General features: G+C 52.7%; 3 protein-coding genes across 3 annotated transcripts; 1 reads left to right on the plus strand and 2 right to left on the minus strand.

Moving 5' to 3' along the window:
- Window positions 1-1723: 1723 nt before the first annotated feature.
- On the minus strand, window positions 1724-4965 carry LTS14_010841 (uncharacterized protein; the record flags this gene model as incomplete). The annotated part of the gene is made up of 2 exons (XM_064843517.1): window positions 1724-4818; window positions 4866-4965. The coding sequence occupies 2 exons, from the start codon at window positions 4963-4965 to the stop codon at window positions 1724-1726; spliced, it is 3195 nt and encodes a 1064-aa protein (XP_064688895.1).
- Window positions 4966-13647: 8682 nt separating this feature from the next.
- On the plus strand, window positions 13648-14258 carry LTS14_010842 (uncharacterized protein; the record flags this gene model as incomplete). The annotated part of the gene is made up of 2 exons (XM_064843518.1): window positions 13648-13827; window positions 13887-14258. 2 exons carry the CDS (start codon window positions 13648-13650, stop codon window positions 14256-14258), a joined length of 552 nt encoding a protein of 183 aa, XP_064688896.1.
- Window positions 14259-15974: 1716 nt separating this feature from the next.
- LTS14_010843 (uncharacterized protein) lies at window positions 15975-16796 on the minus strand (the record flags this gene model as incomplete). The annotated part of the gene is made up of 1 exon (XM_064843519.1): window positions 15975-16796. The coding sequence occupies one exon, from the start codon at window positions 16794-16796 to the stop codon at window positions 15975-15977; it is 822 nt and encodes a 273-aa protein (XP_064688897.1).
- Between the last annotated feature and the right edge of the window lie 1679 nt (window positions 16797-18475).

Genomic DNA, 18475 nt, shown 5'->3' on the forward strand with positions numbered 1-18475 from the left:
ACTGCATGGAGAATCCCGGAGCGATACTGAGACCAGTAAGAGGGGCGGATATGCGGCGGAAACCACAGGCATACAGCCACTGGCAAATCCTGCTCACCCACGGCGACATTAACTGATCCACCTATCTCCCCAGTAAGCGCGACAACGGCCCGATACAGATTTAGCCGGGTCTTTTCTTTGGAGCTCAGGCAATCGCCTCCTTCTACAGTGGCCTCCGGTGCGCTATTCCCTGGGGTGAATGGGTCGAGTATCCGGGGCGGCGTTGATAGATTGGACCACCAGTTCGCATCCCTACTTGGTAGTAAGCAATAGGATCTCCACGCAGCAGATGGTCAACCAACCAAGCCAGACGAAAAGCATGATAGATGATGCGAGCTACGAGGTCATCCTCGTTTTCACGAGCAGCGCGAAAAGAAACCATGGCTCATTACACGGGGAATGATCGCAAGGGGTAACTGCGTGGGCAGCCAGGTAATATTAATAGCGATCTCACAACCGTACCAGCCGGAAAAGTTGTATACGAACTGACAAATTAGATCCAGCGGATCAAGGCCCGCTGTCTTTTCCACGTCCGTTAACTATCAGCGATTAGCGTCGTGTTTGACGCGTTGATTGGTGGACCCTCTGGCTGGGATTGGCACTGCGACATGCTGCCAGCCAGAGCGCTGATCGTTTTCGTTTAGCAACTGTTGGTCGATTGGTTCTACCCCATTCGGCTGCAGCCGCTACGTACCCAGCAATTGTGCCCGGAAGTACAGAACGCGTCGTCAAATTAAATAGCACGCCCCACTCGGCCGTGTCAAAATTTGCGACCACTTGTGTATCAGGGAAAGTGCATGGCACGAACTCTTAAGAGTTGTGGGAGAGCAAGCACCGCGGGCCGAGCATCGCTTGGCACTGCATTTGGGCGTCTATACCTTGCAGCGATGTTGTGTGTCGGAACTTCGTTCTGCTATTGCTCCTGCGGCATCGTCTCGTTGCCAACGTTGACGCAGACCAGGGTAAGATATGTCATCAAAGCTAAGTGAACTAAGTAAAATAAGAAATGTTATAGCTAATAACAATATTTCAATAGAAATTAGCATTAATATAATATTTTTTCTGTTTAAAACAAAATCTAAAATCAGCCGAAGCCAGAGTCAAACCCGTTCGTTCCACTTTGCAGCGCCCGGGGGATAGCGTTGGACATCCTGCTTATTTACTTCTCATATGACGGACAGACGACCACTGCTGGGACCATGATATTCTGCACCGTCCCTATAGCACAGGTGCATGCCGTTGTGACGTACAGACATGGTCGACGAGAGGCTGCGTGGGTGCATGGGGATGGAAGCTGCGTGATTGCGATACTTGCTAGTCGCCTCACGACCGGTTAGCATTTCGATCCAAGAGAAACTTTGAAAATACCGGTCAAGCCATCCACGACTGTAGCAACTCAGCTAGTCTCGAGAATATTGGCCGCGCAACAGACACCTGCTTCAGAGCGAACTTAGCAACAGCAAGGGTCTGCAATCCTAATTGGAACCAGGCGTGCTACTGAATAGGCCTATCTTGATCCGTAGTGATGGTTCAGCCTACTGACTTCAAGTTGTTCCGTGACCCCAATGTTCCACCATCGGAGCTGTACAAGGCCTCTTAGGGCGCGCTTAACGCTGCACATTTTGGACTAATAACAAAAGAAATTCTCCAAGACAAACGAGGTGTCGGGTTGTGGTGCATAACTCTACTTCTTCTTCCCGAATCCAATGCTAAACCTACCCTTCTTCTCGTTCTTCGACATGACGGACGGCGCCGGCTCTTTTACCGGCTGCTTTTCAGGCGCAGCCTGTTGCGCGCGCAGAGGCCCGTGGGCATCAACCCTCGCCCTCCCACGGTGCGTAAAGTACGTCCTCGGCTTGCTGGCGGTGGACTGCATGCTCCCCATACTCCTCAGACTCCGCTGATGGGAGTGCATACCGTTAGCAATCCCCACACGATTTTCGCCTGCACTATTCTCGGCGTCATTGGAGCCGGTATCGCTGTCAGGCGGTTTAATCTCTGTATTTTCGTCAGCAGTGCCCGCATCAGAGGCAGTGATGGTGGAGAGATAACTACCGTGGCTGCTCAGCGGGCAGCACTTGGGCGGGGCATTGTATAAGTTCTTGCTCTGAAATTGAGGGATCGGTCTCGGACCCGGTACGCCTGTCGTAAACTGGCGAGGAGCCAAGTTGCTGCGAGGGCCTAAAACGCCGGCGGATGAGAACTGCGCAGAGTTCCTTGGTGTGAAGGGGCTCGCGCTGGGCAGACCGCCGTTGAATGCTTGACGGGGAAAGCTTGGGAGGGGCGGAGACTTGACCCCGTTGGCTCGGTTTGGAGCAAGTCTGGCGTTGGAGAGTGGGCCTTCAGTGGTTGGGATATCGCCTTTGTAGCCGAACGCTGGACTTCTCCAACTATCCTGTTCCTCCACAAAATTGCTTGTCTCTGAAACCGGACTCATGGTAGGTCTGAGATACGACTTCGACACATCGCTCATGCTGCTGTCGATTGGGAAACGAAGGAAACCGCGGCGCGACTGCCCCGGTTCCTCCTGCTGCTGGACGACGACCGTTTGCTGCTGCTGCATTTGCTGTACATGAACTTGTGGCGCTGATGCAGCACTAAAGGCCTGGCCGAGAGCAGGACCAACAGCAGGTGGTATAGCAAAAACTTGAGCTGGGACGTGGTCAGATGTGACGGTGGGCTTGTGTTCGCGCTTATATCTGCTTGCAGATGCGAAGTCCAGAGTTTCTGTCTGCGCGGGCGCAGCGCATTGGCTGTAAGCAGACTCCACTGGTGCTTTAGCTCGGTGGTACGACGCCTCCTGGGGTTGATTGTATCTGGATGCAGGTGCAGATTCCTGGCTGTCTAGCTGCGAAAATGCTTGAGCCTGTTCGTACGTGTTCTCCAGTGGCTCTTGGGCGCGGCTATCTCTTGCTGCTAGCAGGTAGTATTGGCTCTTGGGTTGGGAGGTTCCCTTCGCTTGCGCTGGCGCGCGATCGTGCCCTGCTACGCGCGCCGAATCTCTGCTGTATCTAGAAACAGACGCGAAGTCCTGGGATGCCGTTTGTGTGATTGCTGGGCTTTCTCTATACAGAGTAGAAGGTATTGGCGTCTGTTTGTACGTGGGCTCCGCAGGGGCATGGCCCCGACTGTATGTAGGCTCCTCTGGTGCTTGAGCTCGGGTATGAGTACCTGCGGACTCTGTCCATGTGCGGACCGATAGCAACTTTGGCTCTTGAGGCTCGTTGGGCTGCTCGATTAAAGCAGCTGCGGCCCAGGATGTGACGGACTGTTGTGCCGGTTGTGCTTGCGGAAGCCGGTAACGATTTCCAAGTGGTGCAGATTTATGTCTCGACTGTTTTTGCTGTTGCGTCTCCAGGCTCGATTCAGCAGCTTCCGTTGGAGAGAGAAACTGGCTCCGAGCAGTCGACTGAGGTTGATGACTCGTCCGTCGACCCTCGTCAGCAGGTGGCGATGGCGTCTTGGATCGCCTGGGCGACCTTGGTGGCACAACTGGCGTCGGCATAAAGATGTCACTGTGATCGAAGAGAGGCAGCGTTTCCTCCTCTTCGCTCCGTCGATCACTGCCATCAAGTTCAACCGCTGTGACACTGCCCGTAACATCCAGCGGTGCTTGGCTATTGGGAGGCGGTGCGGAGTTCAGATGATCGCGCAATTCTCGAGCCAGGCTCGAGTGGTTGTTGTGTGACTGACGCTGCCATGCCGGTGTGAAGACATCGGGCTGGGAAGCACCGTACTGCCGACGAGGCTGCCTTTGTGTTGCGGGTGATAGTGGTGTCTGTTGAGTGCTCTGCAGTGCTTTTGGGGCAGGGTACCGTTGCTGATGCTGCATCGGTGCTGGTGTAATGACACGCATAATCGGCGACTCCATCGACTGCCCCAATGTCTGTACCCGACCGACCACTCTGCCATGATCGTCGAGCACTTCGCCGTAGGCATTGACTTGTTGGCGGACGCAATCCATGATGTCTCCATCTACAAGCTCACCAATCACCTCACCCTCCTCATCTAAGATCTTACGGCGCCTATTTACTTTGAAACCCTCTAAGCTACCAAGCGAAGCAATGCTGCTTCGACCAGATATGATACATTTTAGAGGAGTAAATGGGATCAGTTGCTCCCGAGACGGCGGTAAGGAGAAGCGCAACGATGAATTCGAATCATGACGATCACGGGAAGGTGGCGGCGTCGAGAGCCTAGCTGGAACACTGAACTGAGGTTGCGGCTCCGGGAGGCGCTGAGGCGGTGGAGTTGAATTTCGCACAGGGGCAGGGAACATTGGCCTAGGCTCGTCATACGACCCGGGAGCTTGCGTTGAGTAGCTGACCGGCTGCGCGTTTTCTGGCTGCGATTGAGGCAGTGCCGACGAATTTGGCCGTTGTCCCTCAACCGGCTCAAGGAGATAGTTGGATCGAGGCGACGCCTTCGACTCTTTCCATTCATGCTTCCGCTCTTCTTGGGTCGTATCGGTGCGCGCTGGTGACCATTCGAATCTCGTCTGCTTCAGTGAGGACTTCTTGATCGGCCTGGCCAAGCGACTATCGTTGGTGGGATCGAAGGACGAGAAGTAGTCCCTGTTGTTCTGAAGTAGGGTTTCGATAGCCTTGGGGGTTGTCGCGGCAGACTCATCGCCGCCGAACGAAGCCTCAGACCATGCCGGCTCTCGTGCGAGATCGTCGCTCAAGCTCATCTCGGGCAAGAAGCTGTTGGAGCCTGACAGCACATTCGGTCTGGCGGTGTCTGGCCAATTACCCTGTTCGCTAGGCGCTCGTGAGAGTACTGTCGAACCATAGCCGGAGTCGGCCGAATGGTAAGGGTCTACATACCGGCGATTTCGCGCTGCCATTGCCATCTTCGGATATCCGAGCATTGAACTGTCATAGGATGCTGTACCATCTCGTTAGTTGGGTAAATAGCCACTGCCATTTTGCCCGTGGGCGATGCGGGGTGACGTCGGCAATCAGCGTTCGCTGCCTCTCAGTTCGAATTACGATCCGCAGCACCTTCAGTATCGGGCGGAAAACAAGCCTCTAGCTGCATGTATGCAGGTGTGGTCGATCCCGCGGAAGAGCCGTCCAATAGTCTAGCTGTAGGGTCGTACCTGCATGGGTGTCACATGGATCGGCGTTGGTTGCTGATACATTTTGCGGCTGCTGTGGGGGCAGATGATATTCCTATGCTTGCGGTAGATGTTGGTGCGGTCGTTGCAGTTGCTGCTGTTGCTGATGGATATGACGTGCGGAGGAACTTGAAATAGCCAACCTCTCGAACTCGGCAAGGGGGGCCTTCTGAGGACGGTGGTAAGGCTGTTGCGGCGTTGACACGTAATGTTTCTGCTGCTAAACTGCCTCCGCATGAAGGACTGTATTTGGAATGCTCTAAGTAGGAGCATAGGTGTCTTGTGCTGGCGAAGTGTGGCACCTTTGGCTTACTAGGCTACCGGAATGTTGCTCGTGGCCGCCCTGTAATTCATGCCAATACTTATCTCCTGCGGTCGCCTCACTAAAACCTGAAGTACCTTCGCGCGTCAACGATGTACTCTCATGACATCGTCTTGAAAGACATGAGAGACGCAAGAATGTTGGCTGTTGTAGAGTCTCCGCTACATTCAAGATCCAGTAGCTAGGTTCTCTGCGCTCGTCTGTCGCGCAATCTGTGTCTCAGGCTTGGTCTATGCACGTTTATCGCGCCCTCACAAACTCTACTAAGGTGCGGGGCGCTGAATTTCACTTGGCAAGGTGTGATCACACACGGTCCGTGCTCGAAGGGATGATCTTGAACAACACGAAGCCGACCATGAAAGGGGACCGGTAAGGTGGACTTGGATTTTCCATTCCCTACCACACCGCTATCCTCTTTACAAGATTTGGTAGCGAAGTGCACGACGTACAGCAAGGCAGCTCCGTTGCGCCAATCGTCTGGACGAGCTTGAGCAGATCTCCATTGATGATATCTTACTCGCCGCTCTGGACCCCTACACATGCTGCCGCAGCTGCAAGCGAGTGACGTACACCCTCTACCCTTCCAACCGCTTTACAGGAGTGGTGCGGTGGCCTTAGCGCAACGCCGCAGCAACGGCGCCAACGATCAGCTATGAGATCCACGGGCAGGATGTCGTTGTTTGCATAGCAACCACAGTCGCTTATCGTATTATCAACCGCCTGGCCGCAGCTTCAATCCTACTTCAGGAGTTGCCTTGTGTGCATGCCATGCTCTCCCCGGAAGTACTCCACCGCTCACCTTCGCTAGCCTAATAAAACTTGCGGGGTTGCCGCCAAGCACGCCGTTGCCGCTATTGGGCCATGCCGAGTTGCCTTTGAGCTTGCGAACTTGCATGAACTCGAGCAGCTCTGAGAGTTGTCTGTCCGAGGTACATGAGGTATGTAGACTTTTCATCTAGCACTTAGGGTCCAATCTGGATTCATAGCTCCGTCATACCCAGGGGTGGTCTTGATCGAGACGCACAAGCCGGGAGTCATCTTATTATTGACGTCGTCTGGCGTAGACGCGTGCAGTCTTCAAAGCTGGCATGCGTAAGGCCTCACCGCGGACAGACACGGCTGAGAGATTCGATAGCGTTTGACCCATTGGTTCCTTGGAGGCGTCATACACTACTGTGTTCCATCATGTGCAGCCCTGTGCCACTAGATAGCCAAAGCGGACATTGCTTCTATCCGTTTGATCAAGCCGCTCGCCTGGTCCACTGACAATCCGTTTATGGCAGACTGGTTCACAACTCTGTTCCGCGCATACCATTCGCCGTCACAACACATCGCACCCAATGGGAACCTTCCTTGTGCGTGTAACTGTGCCGTCTATATGCACGTGAGTGGGGGCGATGATGCTGTTTAGTGTGCGGCAAGATCCAAGAAATATACCGCACTGCTACCAAAGTTTACGGCTGTCGTGGAACCATTCCCGTGACAACAATTGGTGCTGCGGCAAAGGCATCGACGATTACATCAATCGCGCTCTCTGCGGCCGCGCTCGAGATATTGCTTGGACCTGTAAAACTCGGAACATGGAGTCGAATAGCTAGCGCCCGAGAACTGGCCCCGGCCTAACAAGAAAGGGTATGTAGATATTGTAGGCTACGACGAATTGGGCGGTTGCCGCAATGTTTATGCATTGATCTTCTCTAGGTTCAAAATTGGGTAGGTTCCGGTCTGTGGATGAAGGGTTTGTGATACTGTCCGCTCGCCCGAATAAGAATATCGCTCTTTGTCGCGTATGGTTATGAGCAGGCTGTCAGTTGAGAAATGGCGCTCATAGCGTCATGCTCTAACTCTGCATGTCGTCTGACAGCCCGCGGTCTTCCGGGGAAATGCTGTCGGCTGACCACACAAACAGTAAAAGTACTTGAGGTTCTGGACTTGTACTACATGTGAACCAATTCTGCTCTTGCAATTGCCGCATGGCCTTTTAAAGTACTTCAAAGCACTGCAACCCCCGAGATTCGGCAGCTCCCGTATAGGTGGTTGGCACATGATTTTGAGCACTTGCGCGCGCTGCTATGTTGTTAGTCCTCGGTAGAATTGTCTGTGTGTAATTTGGGCATGAGCCCGCTTGGCTATAGCAAAGCGCTTCTAGTGGTTCAGTCATAGGTAGTGAAAGCGGGTTGAGATACGGAAAATGAACTCGACTCTGTATCTGTCTTAGTGCGGAACTGAATCCCCACAGGTTACGTTGCTAGCGTGGATTGGGACTAGCACTTAACAGTCGAACAACGACTTCGTCAGAGTTCGCAAGCTTCCACGAGCCTGTGTCGCGCACTAAGACCAAATGTGTCTAATCTTGGCGCCTTCCGTGATGTGTAGTGTGTAGTGAGTGCTGGTACTCTATCGCGTCGTTGCGGCGTACGGAATTGGGGTGATATAGATCTGCCGCCACGCGAAGAAGAATCGCGGTAGAAGCGAGAGTTTAGGCTTAGGTTCCATCGGCTTGACACGCATTCTTCGAGGCCCTTGTATTCCGGAGGATCAAAACTGTACAGTACGCGACGTTCTTGATACGTTACTCCTACGCAGACCGCTCAACAGCTTTAGAGCATACTGAATTATTTACAAGAATTAATCTCGCCAATGTCTCTGGTGTCAGAAAATTCTGTGCGCCAAGTTGAGCAGAAAATGGATGTGCTGCTTGCACTCCTGGACCAGTTTCTTACCCTTGAGCGGGTGAAGCTTGCGACGTATCAATTTGATCAGAATAAACGGTCCAGTCTACAAGGTATATTGCTGTGCAAGTTACATTCGCTAGCGTTTGCCCCCCTCGTTTGCGTCGGTTGACAAGCAGTCGCAGAACACTCCCATCCATCCGCCGGGCTTCTTCAAGATTTTCAGCTAAGCGGCCGCTTAACCACTAAGCAAATCGCAGAGCAGCAGTCTCGCTGCCAGCACGCCATGACGTTGCTAAAACACGACGTGTATGTCATGCACGCTGCCAACTGCCGCCTTGATGCTGAGCACGCACACCTACCGCTGAAAGACGAGGCCGGTGGCTTCGCAGACCTACCACTACTGCAAAAGCTCACCATCCTCCGCCAAGTGCACCAGGCAAGCCAGAGAAGCCTACTAGCTTTGGGCGATGCAAACAACGACACCTAAGCACAGGTGACTGCAAGGCTCGCTGAAGTAAGCTAGATCAGTTCAGGCAAGATGTCAGACACACTTGAGGACACCTCTTGTAAAGAAGATTTGTGGAATAGGCTTTCTATCCCTCCCTCACTCTCATACGGCCCACCATCATGAGCTAAAGGCCGAAAAGTACATCAACAAAGGATGGACCTCACTCATCTTCTCAGAATAATGCCTACATAAAGAAAAACTGTCCTGTTTGATTCTCCAGGTCATCATTCTGGCACAGGTATGAATGCAACATGCAGGGAAGTGGCAGTTGAGACATATTTGCAGATGGGCAGACCTATCAGTGTTGGACTCAAGAATCAGCACAATTTCTCAACGTTGCAGACCGCGGTCCAACGAGGGAGCTTAACAATGTCATCGACTACAATGCTGATAGTACGATTCCGTTGGTCGCGAAGAACCTGTGCGGCCGCTACTGCGTCTGATTACGGTCTCATTTCCCGCGTTGGCGCCAGTGTATGTCATAAGCAGAAAGTTCCACCCACACGTCCACCTTACGTAGCTTGTGTCGTGTACTCAACCCATCCGGCCGTTTCATCCTCGGAAAAGCGGGTCACGTGATCAACGCTACCCCATGTGCGTTTCTTCCCCCCACGTGGGTGGTGCTGTGCGTCTAGCAATGTGATACCATTGGGTAAGATATAATCATCATGTATTTTGCGTAGTATAAAAAACTATTTATCAATACTTATTTCAAATCATACCACTACCATGTAAAGTCGTAGAAGCGAAAGAACTCTGCCACAAGCACTGCATCATTCTCACCTATGCCCAATCATACGATAGTTCATAGCCGTAAACTGCAGTCGAAAAGAGAGTGAAGGGTTGGTCGCGAATTACCATCCCTCATCATGCTATTTGATCTTCCCCAGCGCCATGATTACTAGGCGTTGTAAACAGTACTCTTCTTCATGTCAGCATACATTTAATAAGGAGTGGGGTTGATCTGAATGTGCCAGCGCAAAATTCATACCGTGTAAGACTGATGACCATCGATCAGAGCATGGTAGCAGGCAAGCTAACCAATCCCGCGGCTGAAACCGGCAAGGCAGAGGCCAGCGTGACAGGAAGGCCCAGGGAGGTGAGCAGCGACGTCAAGTCGGCGAGGGAGATGTCGATGGAGTTACCGTTCAAAAGAGCGAAGTTAAGGAGTTGAGCGCAATCCAAAATGGAGACGCCGATGTTCGTGCACTGTTTGAAGAACTGCTGGCCGTTGTTCAACAGCACCAGCTGGTGGCGCAGATGGACCACCAACGTTAACGCTATTACCGTTCAATGCGGCAATGTTGAGAAATTAGGAAAAGTCGGTAATCGAGATGCCCGTATTGGTGCAGTTGTTGATGAATTGCTGGCCGTTGTTGATGGATGTGGCGGCGGCGGCGCTGGACGATGTACTGGAGAACGCCTTGGTGGAGACTGTAGTAGTGGAAACTTTGCTGGAGGCAGCTTGGGTGGACGCAGTGCTGATAGAAGTCGACCTGGTAGACGCCGTGCTGGTGGCGACCGTGCTGGTGGAAGCAGATTTGGTGGAAGGTGCCGCGGTGGAACGTGTATTGGCAACCGAAGACGTTGTCACCGGCGGGCAAGCGCACGTATTCGTTTTGGCTGGGGCTGGGATAGCCATGACAGCCACCGCTAAAGTGGCAAAGCCAATGAAGGTTTGGGGATGCATTTTGGTATGGATGAAAGGCGAAAGATTTGCAAATCAAGCGGGTATGTGTGATAGAAGTTGCTGGAGTTGGTTGGGCGAATGGACTTCAGAAAGAGGGTGGAAGTAGAACGTCTTGATGGTGGACTGGAGGCCAGGTTCTTATACAAGCCTACTGATGGCCACGCATCCAGTCCCTCGAGCTGGCATACGTACTTGGGGACGTCATGGGATGACGCGTTCCTTGATCTGCGGACCTCTGTCATGGAGCAGCCAAGGTGGTACCGACTCCATCTGTTGGATCGAGAGGGTCGCGAGTCCACTGCCGTTTATGGGAGATTGGTTGTACTCTGCATGAGCGGCAGGGAAACGTATGTGCGATCCATCTGCAGAGCTCCGCGCCAGGTCCTTTCTCCGAGGCACATTGCAGTCGCCATGAAGAAGGCACCATCGTAGCGGTAGCAATGCTCTGGCAGCTGCTTGGCGCAACACTGATTCTTCGACCGGGGGCCCCAAATGGGTTGAGCCAACGTAGAGTAGTCAATCCATGTTGAGGAGTGTGGTGATCGTCCATGGGGTCCGATCCTGGTGAGATTACGTCCTGACCCGATACCATTTTGACTCTCTTTGGCCGAGTCCGCACGCACAATTCACCGTTACAAGACATCGAACCCATTAAACTTTTCCCCATAGGCCCAACCGTGCCGTCAGTATGCACTTGACTGGGGCCGATGATGCTGTTCAGCGAAACTCGCCGCAAATCCAGTAGGAAGACCAGAATACTCACCGCACTGTTACCAAGGTTGAAGCTGTCGTACACCCGCCGGTGATTACCCATTGGCGCAATAACACTAGCTGCGGCGAAAGCAGGCGTCGTTATGGATCATTCCCGGTGACGGCTCCGGTTTCTAGCCCCCGTGAATATATGAGTACTTCCCGGGGCCCTGATGACAAGGGCACGATGGTATCGACGGAGAGCAGAGTGTGGGCGCACGCCTAGCATGCCAAAGGTAGACCACTTGCAGTAAGGCTACTGCATCAGAAGGCAGTCGAAGCATGGTAACTTCAAGGTTGCTTCCGTCCTACCCCGTGCCGCTGCAACTCCACATCGCCTGCCTTCAGCCACTCAAACGGCTTTAGGGTTCCATCGTCTACCGTATACCCGCTACATACTGTGCGATGACGATTTTGCTAACTCTGCTTGCGAATGTCGTGGCGGCAGCATGAGCGACATCTAGATAGGGCGTAATTGTGGCGAACAGGCCCAGTCTAGTACTACGGATTTTATAGGCATATAACGTTAGTATTGCGCTTAACAAGCGGCTATTCTTCGAAGGAGAGCTTTCGAACCACCTCTACGGGAGCTGCCGAATTCCGGGGTCGCCGGTGTTTTTGAATATTTCGACACTACTCCCGTGCCGCACCGACTCCACACCCGTGTGTCTCCACCCACTTCAGCAACTTCAGGTCGTCACTCTTCTGCGCGATAACAAAGAAGTCGGAAGATACGTACTACCTACTTTTGATCTTTGACATTGCCACGCCGAGTAGCTGTGGCGTAAACGTCCGCATGGCCATGGCGGGGTCATGTACAAGGATGAGGGCGATCCCGGATAGAGTGGGGCGCGCAACCACCGTATGCTTGGTCGCTCTTCTCAGGCCTCCGCCGGATTATTGGATGACATACCAAGTCGAGAGAGAAATTCCAAATATGCCTGCATGATCTGGAATCGCTCCTCCAGGATCATAGGAGTCTGGCATTGCGACACCACCAGGGATGACATCACGCGCATATGGCGTAAGAGACTTTGTCGGTTCTCCAGGGGTTGAGGAGAAAGGATGAGCGTGCGGTGTGTCGTAAGAAGTTGGTGGAACAGTGCTCCTCCCATTCATGGGTAGGGCCTGGAGAGCGCCGCCAGACTTTCCACCTTCGTGATCTCTGTGGAACATTTGAGACAGATGTACCATGTCTCTGCAATACTCTACGCTTCCATGTTCATGGTTTGGGAATCGTAGGGCAAACGTCACATTTCCCAGCTTGATGGCCATGACTCCACATGGACTTCCAGGTTCGCATGTTAGCGGCATACCGAAGCTGCTACGGCGGCGCAGAACCTTCTCTTCTAAGCCAAAGAAAACGCTCGTGCCGAACGCTGAGCAATCGTCTATGCAAATGCGTAGTTTGTCGTCTACGTATGATGCGCAATGTATGGCGCTCACTCCTTTGAGACCGGATGTACCTAGGTGGATGTGAGCGTCTGTACTTCTTCCAAACAAGAGTCCTCTCTCTAGCTTGGGCAGCTTCAGTATCTCGGAGAACGGAAGATACAATTCGCCAGGAATGTCGTCGTCTGCATCTTCATGCAGCGAAGTAGTTGGCTCGCGACTACTGCCGTTCGGAGACTGCTGGACCCATCGTTCGTGTCCTGTTCAGCATCTGCACGTATCGATGCCGATGAAAGTGCGTCCACGTCTCGGCTTTGTTACGGCCGCCAGACGCGACACCGCGCCAAACGACACCATCTTTCTTCTGGGTCCACTCGGGTCCTCGGTCCCCACGACCAGCGTAGAGCTCTTCGGTGCTCAAGTACATAGCAGGGGGGAAGAGGACGTCGTTGTTTTGCCGGAGTTTGCAAGCGCCGAAGAGGGGGAACAAGTGATTGTGTTGTGTTGATGGACACGGGCTCGACGATTGTGCCGTGGGAGGAGCGGAGGTGCGGATGCTGGCAGGGGTCTTTGGATAGAGTCCAGTTTTGGATGTAGCCTGAGAAAGAATGTCGGGGCCACAGCGGGTCCTAGAGTACTGCTTGACTTGTCGGCAGCACCACACCCCAAGACATCCTTATCCAAAGGGCAAGCCCGATATCGTGGAAAACAGTACCATCTTCGGCTACGAGGAAAAGGCATTGGGGATCCAAGAGTGGTGTTATTCGCTTCGATGGAATAAGGGTCACGTCCCAAACAGAGTTTCAGAGCTGTCACAATGTGGAGACGAGGCAGAAAGCTAAGGATCTTCTGAGAACAGACTTCCTGATAGCATTGCTATGCGGCGTAACAGAGAGTACGCCTTAAATGTTGAGCGATAAACTTTTGACACACACTAGTTCGCTAAGATGATTGACGAAGACGGCAGCGGAACGGCTGGAGCTCTCCCCGTCCCCGTGATGAAGTCGTGGCACGTCAGTCGCACATGAGCTTGGCCTGGGGTGATGATGGGAGGGCAGAGAGCAAGTACTACTTATCCAGGTATGCCGATCACGACAAGATTCTTTCCGGTCTCTACATCGCGTACACCCTCGCATTTTGTTAACGATGAGAATGACGACTCCGAAGTCTGTCTCGTTGGCTCTTTTACTCATCTTGACCTTCGGCTTGCTTTGTTGCTGGAAAACGACTTTGCCACACCTTGAAATCGGTAAAGCCTGGTCTTGTGATTTGCAGCTCCCGCAACGTCAGCCCTACGAGAGAGACTTCACGGCGGGCAATTCTACTCTGGGGGTAAGCAAAGTCCGTGCTGCATACCATTGCTCTTGGCTGATTCCCTACATTCTGTATAGTTCGAGGCGATCCTCGTACTATCGCAAGGCACTGAATGGCGGATCCAAGGCATGCGGGCGGCCGCTCGTGTCAGCGGCATCGAATTTCAAGTCCCTGCTCAGCCGAATTGGCCTGAGCAGTTCATTCGAGCCTTCAAAAAGTTTTGCTCTGTCGAAGCTCACGGGGCAGCTGTGGGGTGGCTAGGGCACATGGAACTTCTGAAGCTCGTAGTCCAGAGTGTCTGCAGCTCGGCTCTCATTCTCGAAGATGACATGGACTGGGACACAGAGATCCGTAATCAGACGCGTCTTATCGCGGCTGCGGTCCGTGCTCTCACGAACGAGGAAGACAACGCTCAGGCTCCCTATGGATCGGGATGGGATGTGCTCTGAATGGGCCACTGCGGTGACACGGCCAACACCAATAAGCCAATGTTCATCTTCAAGAACCACACAACCGTATCGCCGGACGAGTATCGCATGCTAGATAGACATGGTACGACGATCTTGCGAGAAGGCGAGCGTTCTGTGCATTATTCGGAGAATTCAGCTTGCAGCTTTGCGTACGCTGTTTCCGCCAAAGGCGCAGAGAAGCTGCCATATCTAGCGTCATTTGCACATGGAGGCGCATTCGATCTGATGCTTATGGGAGCTTGTCGAGCTAAGGAGCTTAGATGTGTATCGGTGAATCCCGAGGTTTTTGATCCTTACCGTCCAGCAGATGGAGAACTTAACGAGATACAAGAGGGAGACTGTGGCAGTACCCTCGACATACACGTGGGAGGCGGAATGGGACACACGGATAATATTCGGCACAGTGCAAGGTGTTTGGGACTGTTCAATTCGACGTGCTACTCCACTTAGCTTCGCGGTGGCGAGCTTGTCGTCGCTTCGGTTATTAAGTTACCCTTCCTTCTATCTTGCCAGTCCATACGCCTTATACTTCAAGCTGTCGGTTACGGGAGCAATAAAGTCAGCCCTTATCAATAGGTCATTCGTACGATCGAATGCAAGCAAGCTGGTACCGGCTAGGGCGGATCTCCTAAGCTATTTCTATAGCTGGAGCCGGCGAGGCACAAGAGCATGCTCTGGCCCGGCATCTACACCCCTCTGCTCAAAGACACCCCTCTGCTCAAATGTACCACGAGTAGTATTTGGCAGAGTGCGAGACGCTTCAAACCTTTCCAATCGCCGTGGCGGCCTAGGTAGCTCTACAATGTTGAGAAGTATCGAGGCATAGGAATTGATACTTCGAGGAAGAGAGGAATGCGAACCGTTGGCACGGAGGATTTTCGGAAAGAGATGCTCTGTCTCGACGGTATATCAAAATGTTGGACGAACATTCTAGCTGCTTTAGAGCGAGGTCTTATACACCGAGCAATCTGGAGTTCTCTCACATGCCTAGCTTCTACAGCTTTGCCTCGCCTTGCAGGTTGCGAATCCTATCCATGCATTCCCCATTGTCCGCCTGCCAGAATGTTGTAAGTATTGCATGTCACCTCGACATGATGCATGCGCATACTCAATACCGGACTTTCGACTCCAGGGTTGGCATGCGGTCGACCGCCTCATGTTCAACAGACCGATTGCCAGCATATTCGATATGCCGCTCAGATCGTGTACTGAGCTTCGATTCCTTGGTCGAGATAGTGACCTGCGTTGTCGTTCTTCTGGAGCAGATGACGTATGTCTCGCATCCGCCAACCAGCTACGTACGAGCTGACAGATGTCCGCTTCTCGAGCATTCCGTCCTCGAATCTTCATATGCTCCGCAACCTCGCGGATTCCCTGCTCAAAGCGCGCAGCGCTCCCCGCATGTATCCAGAGCACCCATGTCAGCGGATGTGATTGCCGGACACGGTAGGAATATTCGATCGCTAGCTGCGACTTGCTGCGCGGCGATCTGATTAGTATACGACTTTCTCTCATCCAGAGTGTCATCTCTTACCCAACCCCGCCCAGTCCGAAGATTGCGTAGGTCGAGGATGTGGCATTGCCAAGAAGGTTGAACATCGTGACCAAGTCTTTCTTGATGTAGCCATCCTGCTTCTTCGGTAAGGTATCGCGTTGTCCAGCAGTAGTGACACACTTCTTCACAGCAGAGCAAGGCTATGACTCCTCACCCTCAAGTCCGCCACCAGTACTATCCTGCCCAGGATTTGCTTGTTCATAGTTGAAGTACTTGACAAATCCATAATACCCGGCACTCACCAAAGCGCCCAGGAATGGCCCGACCCAGTATATCCAATGATAACTCTGGAAGTTCATCCCGACAACACAAGGGCCAAAACTGCGCACTGGATTCAGTGAAGCACCTGTGTAAAAGACACCAGCAACCTCGCAGACAAACAATGCCAGTCCGATGCCAACTGGCGCAATATATGTGTCTTTGCTCTTTTCGCCTGCCAGCATGATGACGGTGTAGACAAGCATGCTAGTGAGGAACATCTCAAGGAACACACCTTGAGCGGAATTCATGCTGGAATTCAAGGTCGTTTGTACGATCGAGGTCGGACCTGGAATGATGGCAGCGACGATACCGGCTGCACAGATGGCTCCGAGCAATTGAGGGACTAGCAAAATCAGGCCTCTGACTGCAGGGACATGGCCTGTGAGCACGAGCCCCAGAGTCACAGCCGGGTTGAAGAGTCCCCCGGAGACGCGGTACATTGCCCAAGCCGTGACCAGGAGGCTGAACCCGTAGGCCAGAGCAATGTACACGACTGTGCTGTTGTCATTCGTGCCGTCTGGACCATTGGCGTTCCCGGGTTGCGTTTGAACTGCCATCTTATGGCCGCAAAAGGCGAGGAAAAGGAACATAAACGTGCCAACGAACTCGCCAGACGCCGCGACGACATGTAACTCCACCGTGGACTGCTTGGAAGTAGAACGGGGACTGACATTGGCCAATAGGTTCATTCTGTTCGTCATCGTCGCAGTGCTGTAGAATCAAAAGATTTTCAAGAAGTATTGCAGCATGTAATAAGCAGGACGAAGCAACACGAAACTAAAGAGTGAGATGCTAAACAGAAGCGTATACGTAGAATCCCGTGCAAAACAAATTGCAAAGCTGGGTGCCAAGACTTGATCATTTTTCCTCAAGCAAATGACGTTCGCAGAACGGCTTCCCAGTGGACAACTGCAGATCGTTCGCGCGTTGTGGCTGATAGAGTTGAAGCCACGGCCCATCAATGCCTGGCCATGTTCAAGGGCGACCCTACAATACATCGTAGCATGTGGTCGTGGGCCTTCGAGATGGCGCATTGGTGGGTTTGGAACGTGTCCAGCGGAGACCAGTCCGTATCCCCGCTTTACGTGCGACGTCAGTGGTTTCCAATTCGCTACGTAGTAGTGTCCTGCCAATATGCTACGGAAGTTGCGAGAGGGGCAGTGCGATGTCATAGTGAAGATAACGACAGCTTCAATCAGCTCCTCATAGCAGCTTCGAAGTCGTTCGTAGATCGCTATAATTGGCTGCAGCTCCATCGTAGGGATGAGGTCGGTTGATCAAGGTTTGAACGCATCCTTCGACGGTGCTATTTCCCGTTTGAGCGGCCGAGCTGCGGAAGACTTGATGAGTTATGATGGCGACGTAGTCTGATGTATAAGACGACTTCTGCTTTCCATGTGAAAATCAAGTAACGCAAATGACGAGGGCTACAGAACGTTATGTCTTTCACAGAGATGAACCCCCTTTCAGCAATCTGCAGTGACGCTATGCAGCTCGGGCATAGTCAGCGAGTGGGAACGGCCTGGACAAAGAAGCTAATATATACTAAGCCGTCGTCACGGAGCATGAACCGACTCCGGATACGACCTCATCCATGACTGCCCAAGGTTGAGAAGGCTGGATCCTCTAAAGAATATAAAGACGCGTCAGCTGCAGAATTCACTCCCTACGCAAAGCCATCAACCATCCTTTGCATCCCAGTGTTTTTACTAGCGTACTTTGTCGTTCTTGCGGGCTTCGACTATTATCAGTCACTGACAATGGCTTTGAAAGTGCCCTCAGGTCGACGGCGATCTGGCTGCGCAAAATGAATGGTCATCTCGCTCGCCCGTCTTAGGATTCTTCTGCGCTCTCGCGTTCCAGCTGCGTAGGGCATGTGGCGACCCCAGATGAGAGCTTACCTTATGAGCGGGCTCCGTCAGACTCTTCTCTTCCGGAGTCAATTCTACTGTCTGGAATCTCAACACATAACGTTTTGCATAAGGCTCCACCTTCTCAAGGACGGCTATATGATCGGAGGTTGCTGCATGCTGAGTCGGTTAAGCTAGGCGCTTCCATCTTACAGAGGCGGGCTCGCCAGCGTAGTCTTAGCTTAGAATCCTTCAACGCCGGATCGCTCATGCTACGGTAGGTATCGGGAATCCTTTCGTGTTTGCGCGGGCTGTTTAGAAGGTTGCAAGTCATCTAATGTCTTACAGGTTACCTCGGTCGAGCCTAAGGACGCCACAAGCGCGTCTCAAAAGGGTTTCGAGCGGATTGGACCGAGAAGGAGAGTCCACAAACCGCACGATTCTAGACGAAAGACCGAGCACTTCGCAGGAATACGCAACCGCGCCGCCATATGACTTCATGAATCCTATCAAACCACTCTACGCCATTG

This window comes from Recurvomyces mirabilis (assembly GCF_035927965.1).
Source record: "Recurvomyces mirabilis strain CCFEE 5264 chromosome Unknown scaffold_53, whole genome shotgun sequence".
Lineage (NCBI taxonomy): Eukaryota > Fungi > Ascomycota > Dothideomycetes > Mycosphaerellales > Teratosphaeriaceae > Recurvomyces > Recurvomyces mirabilis.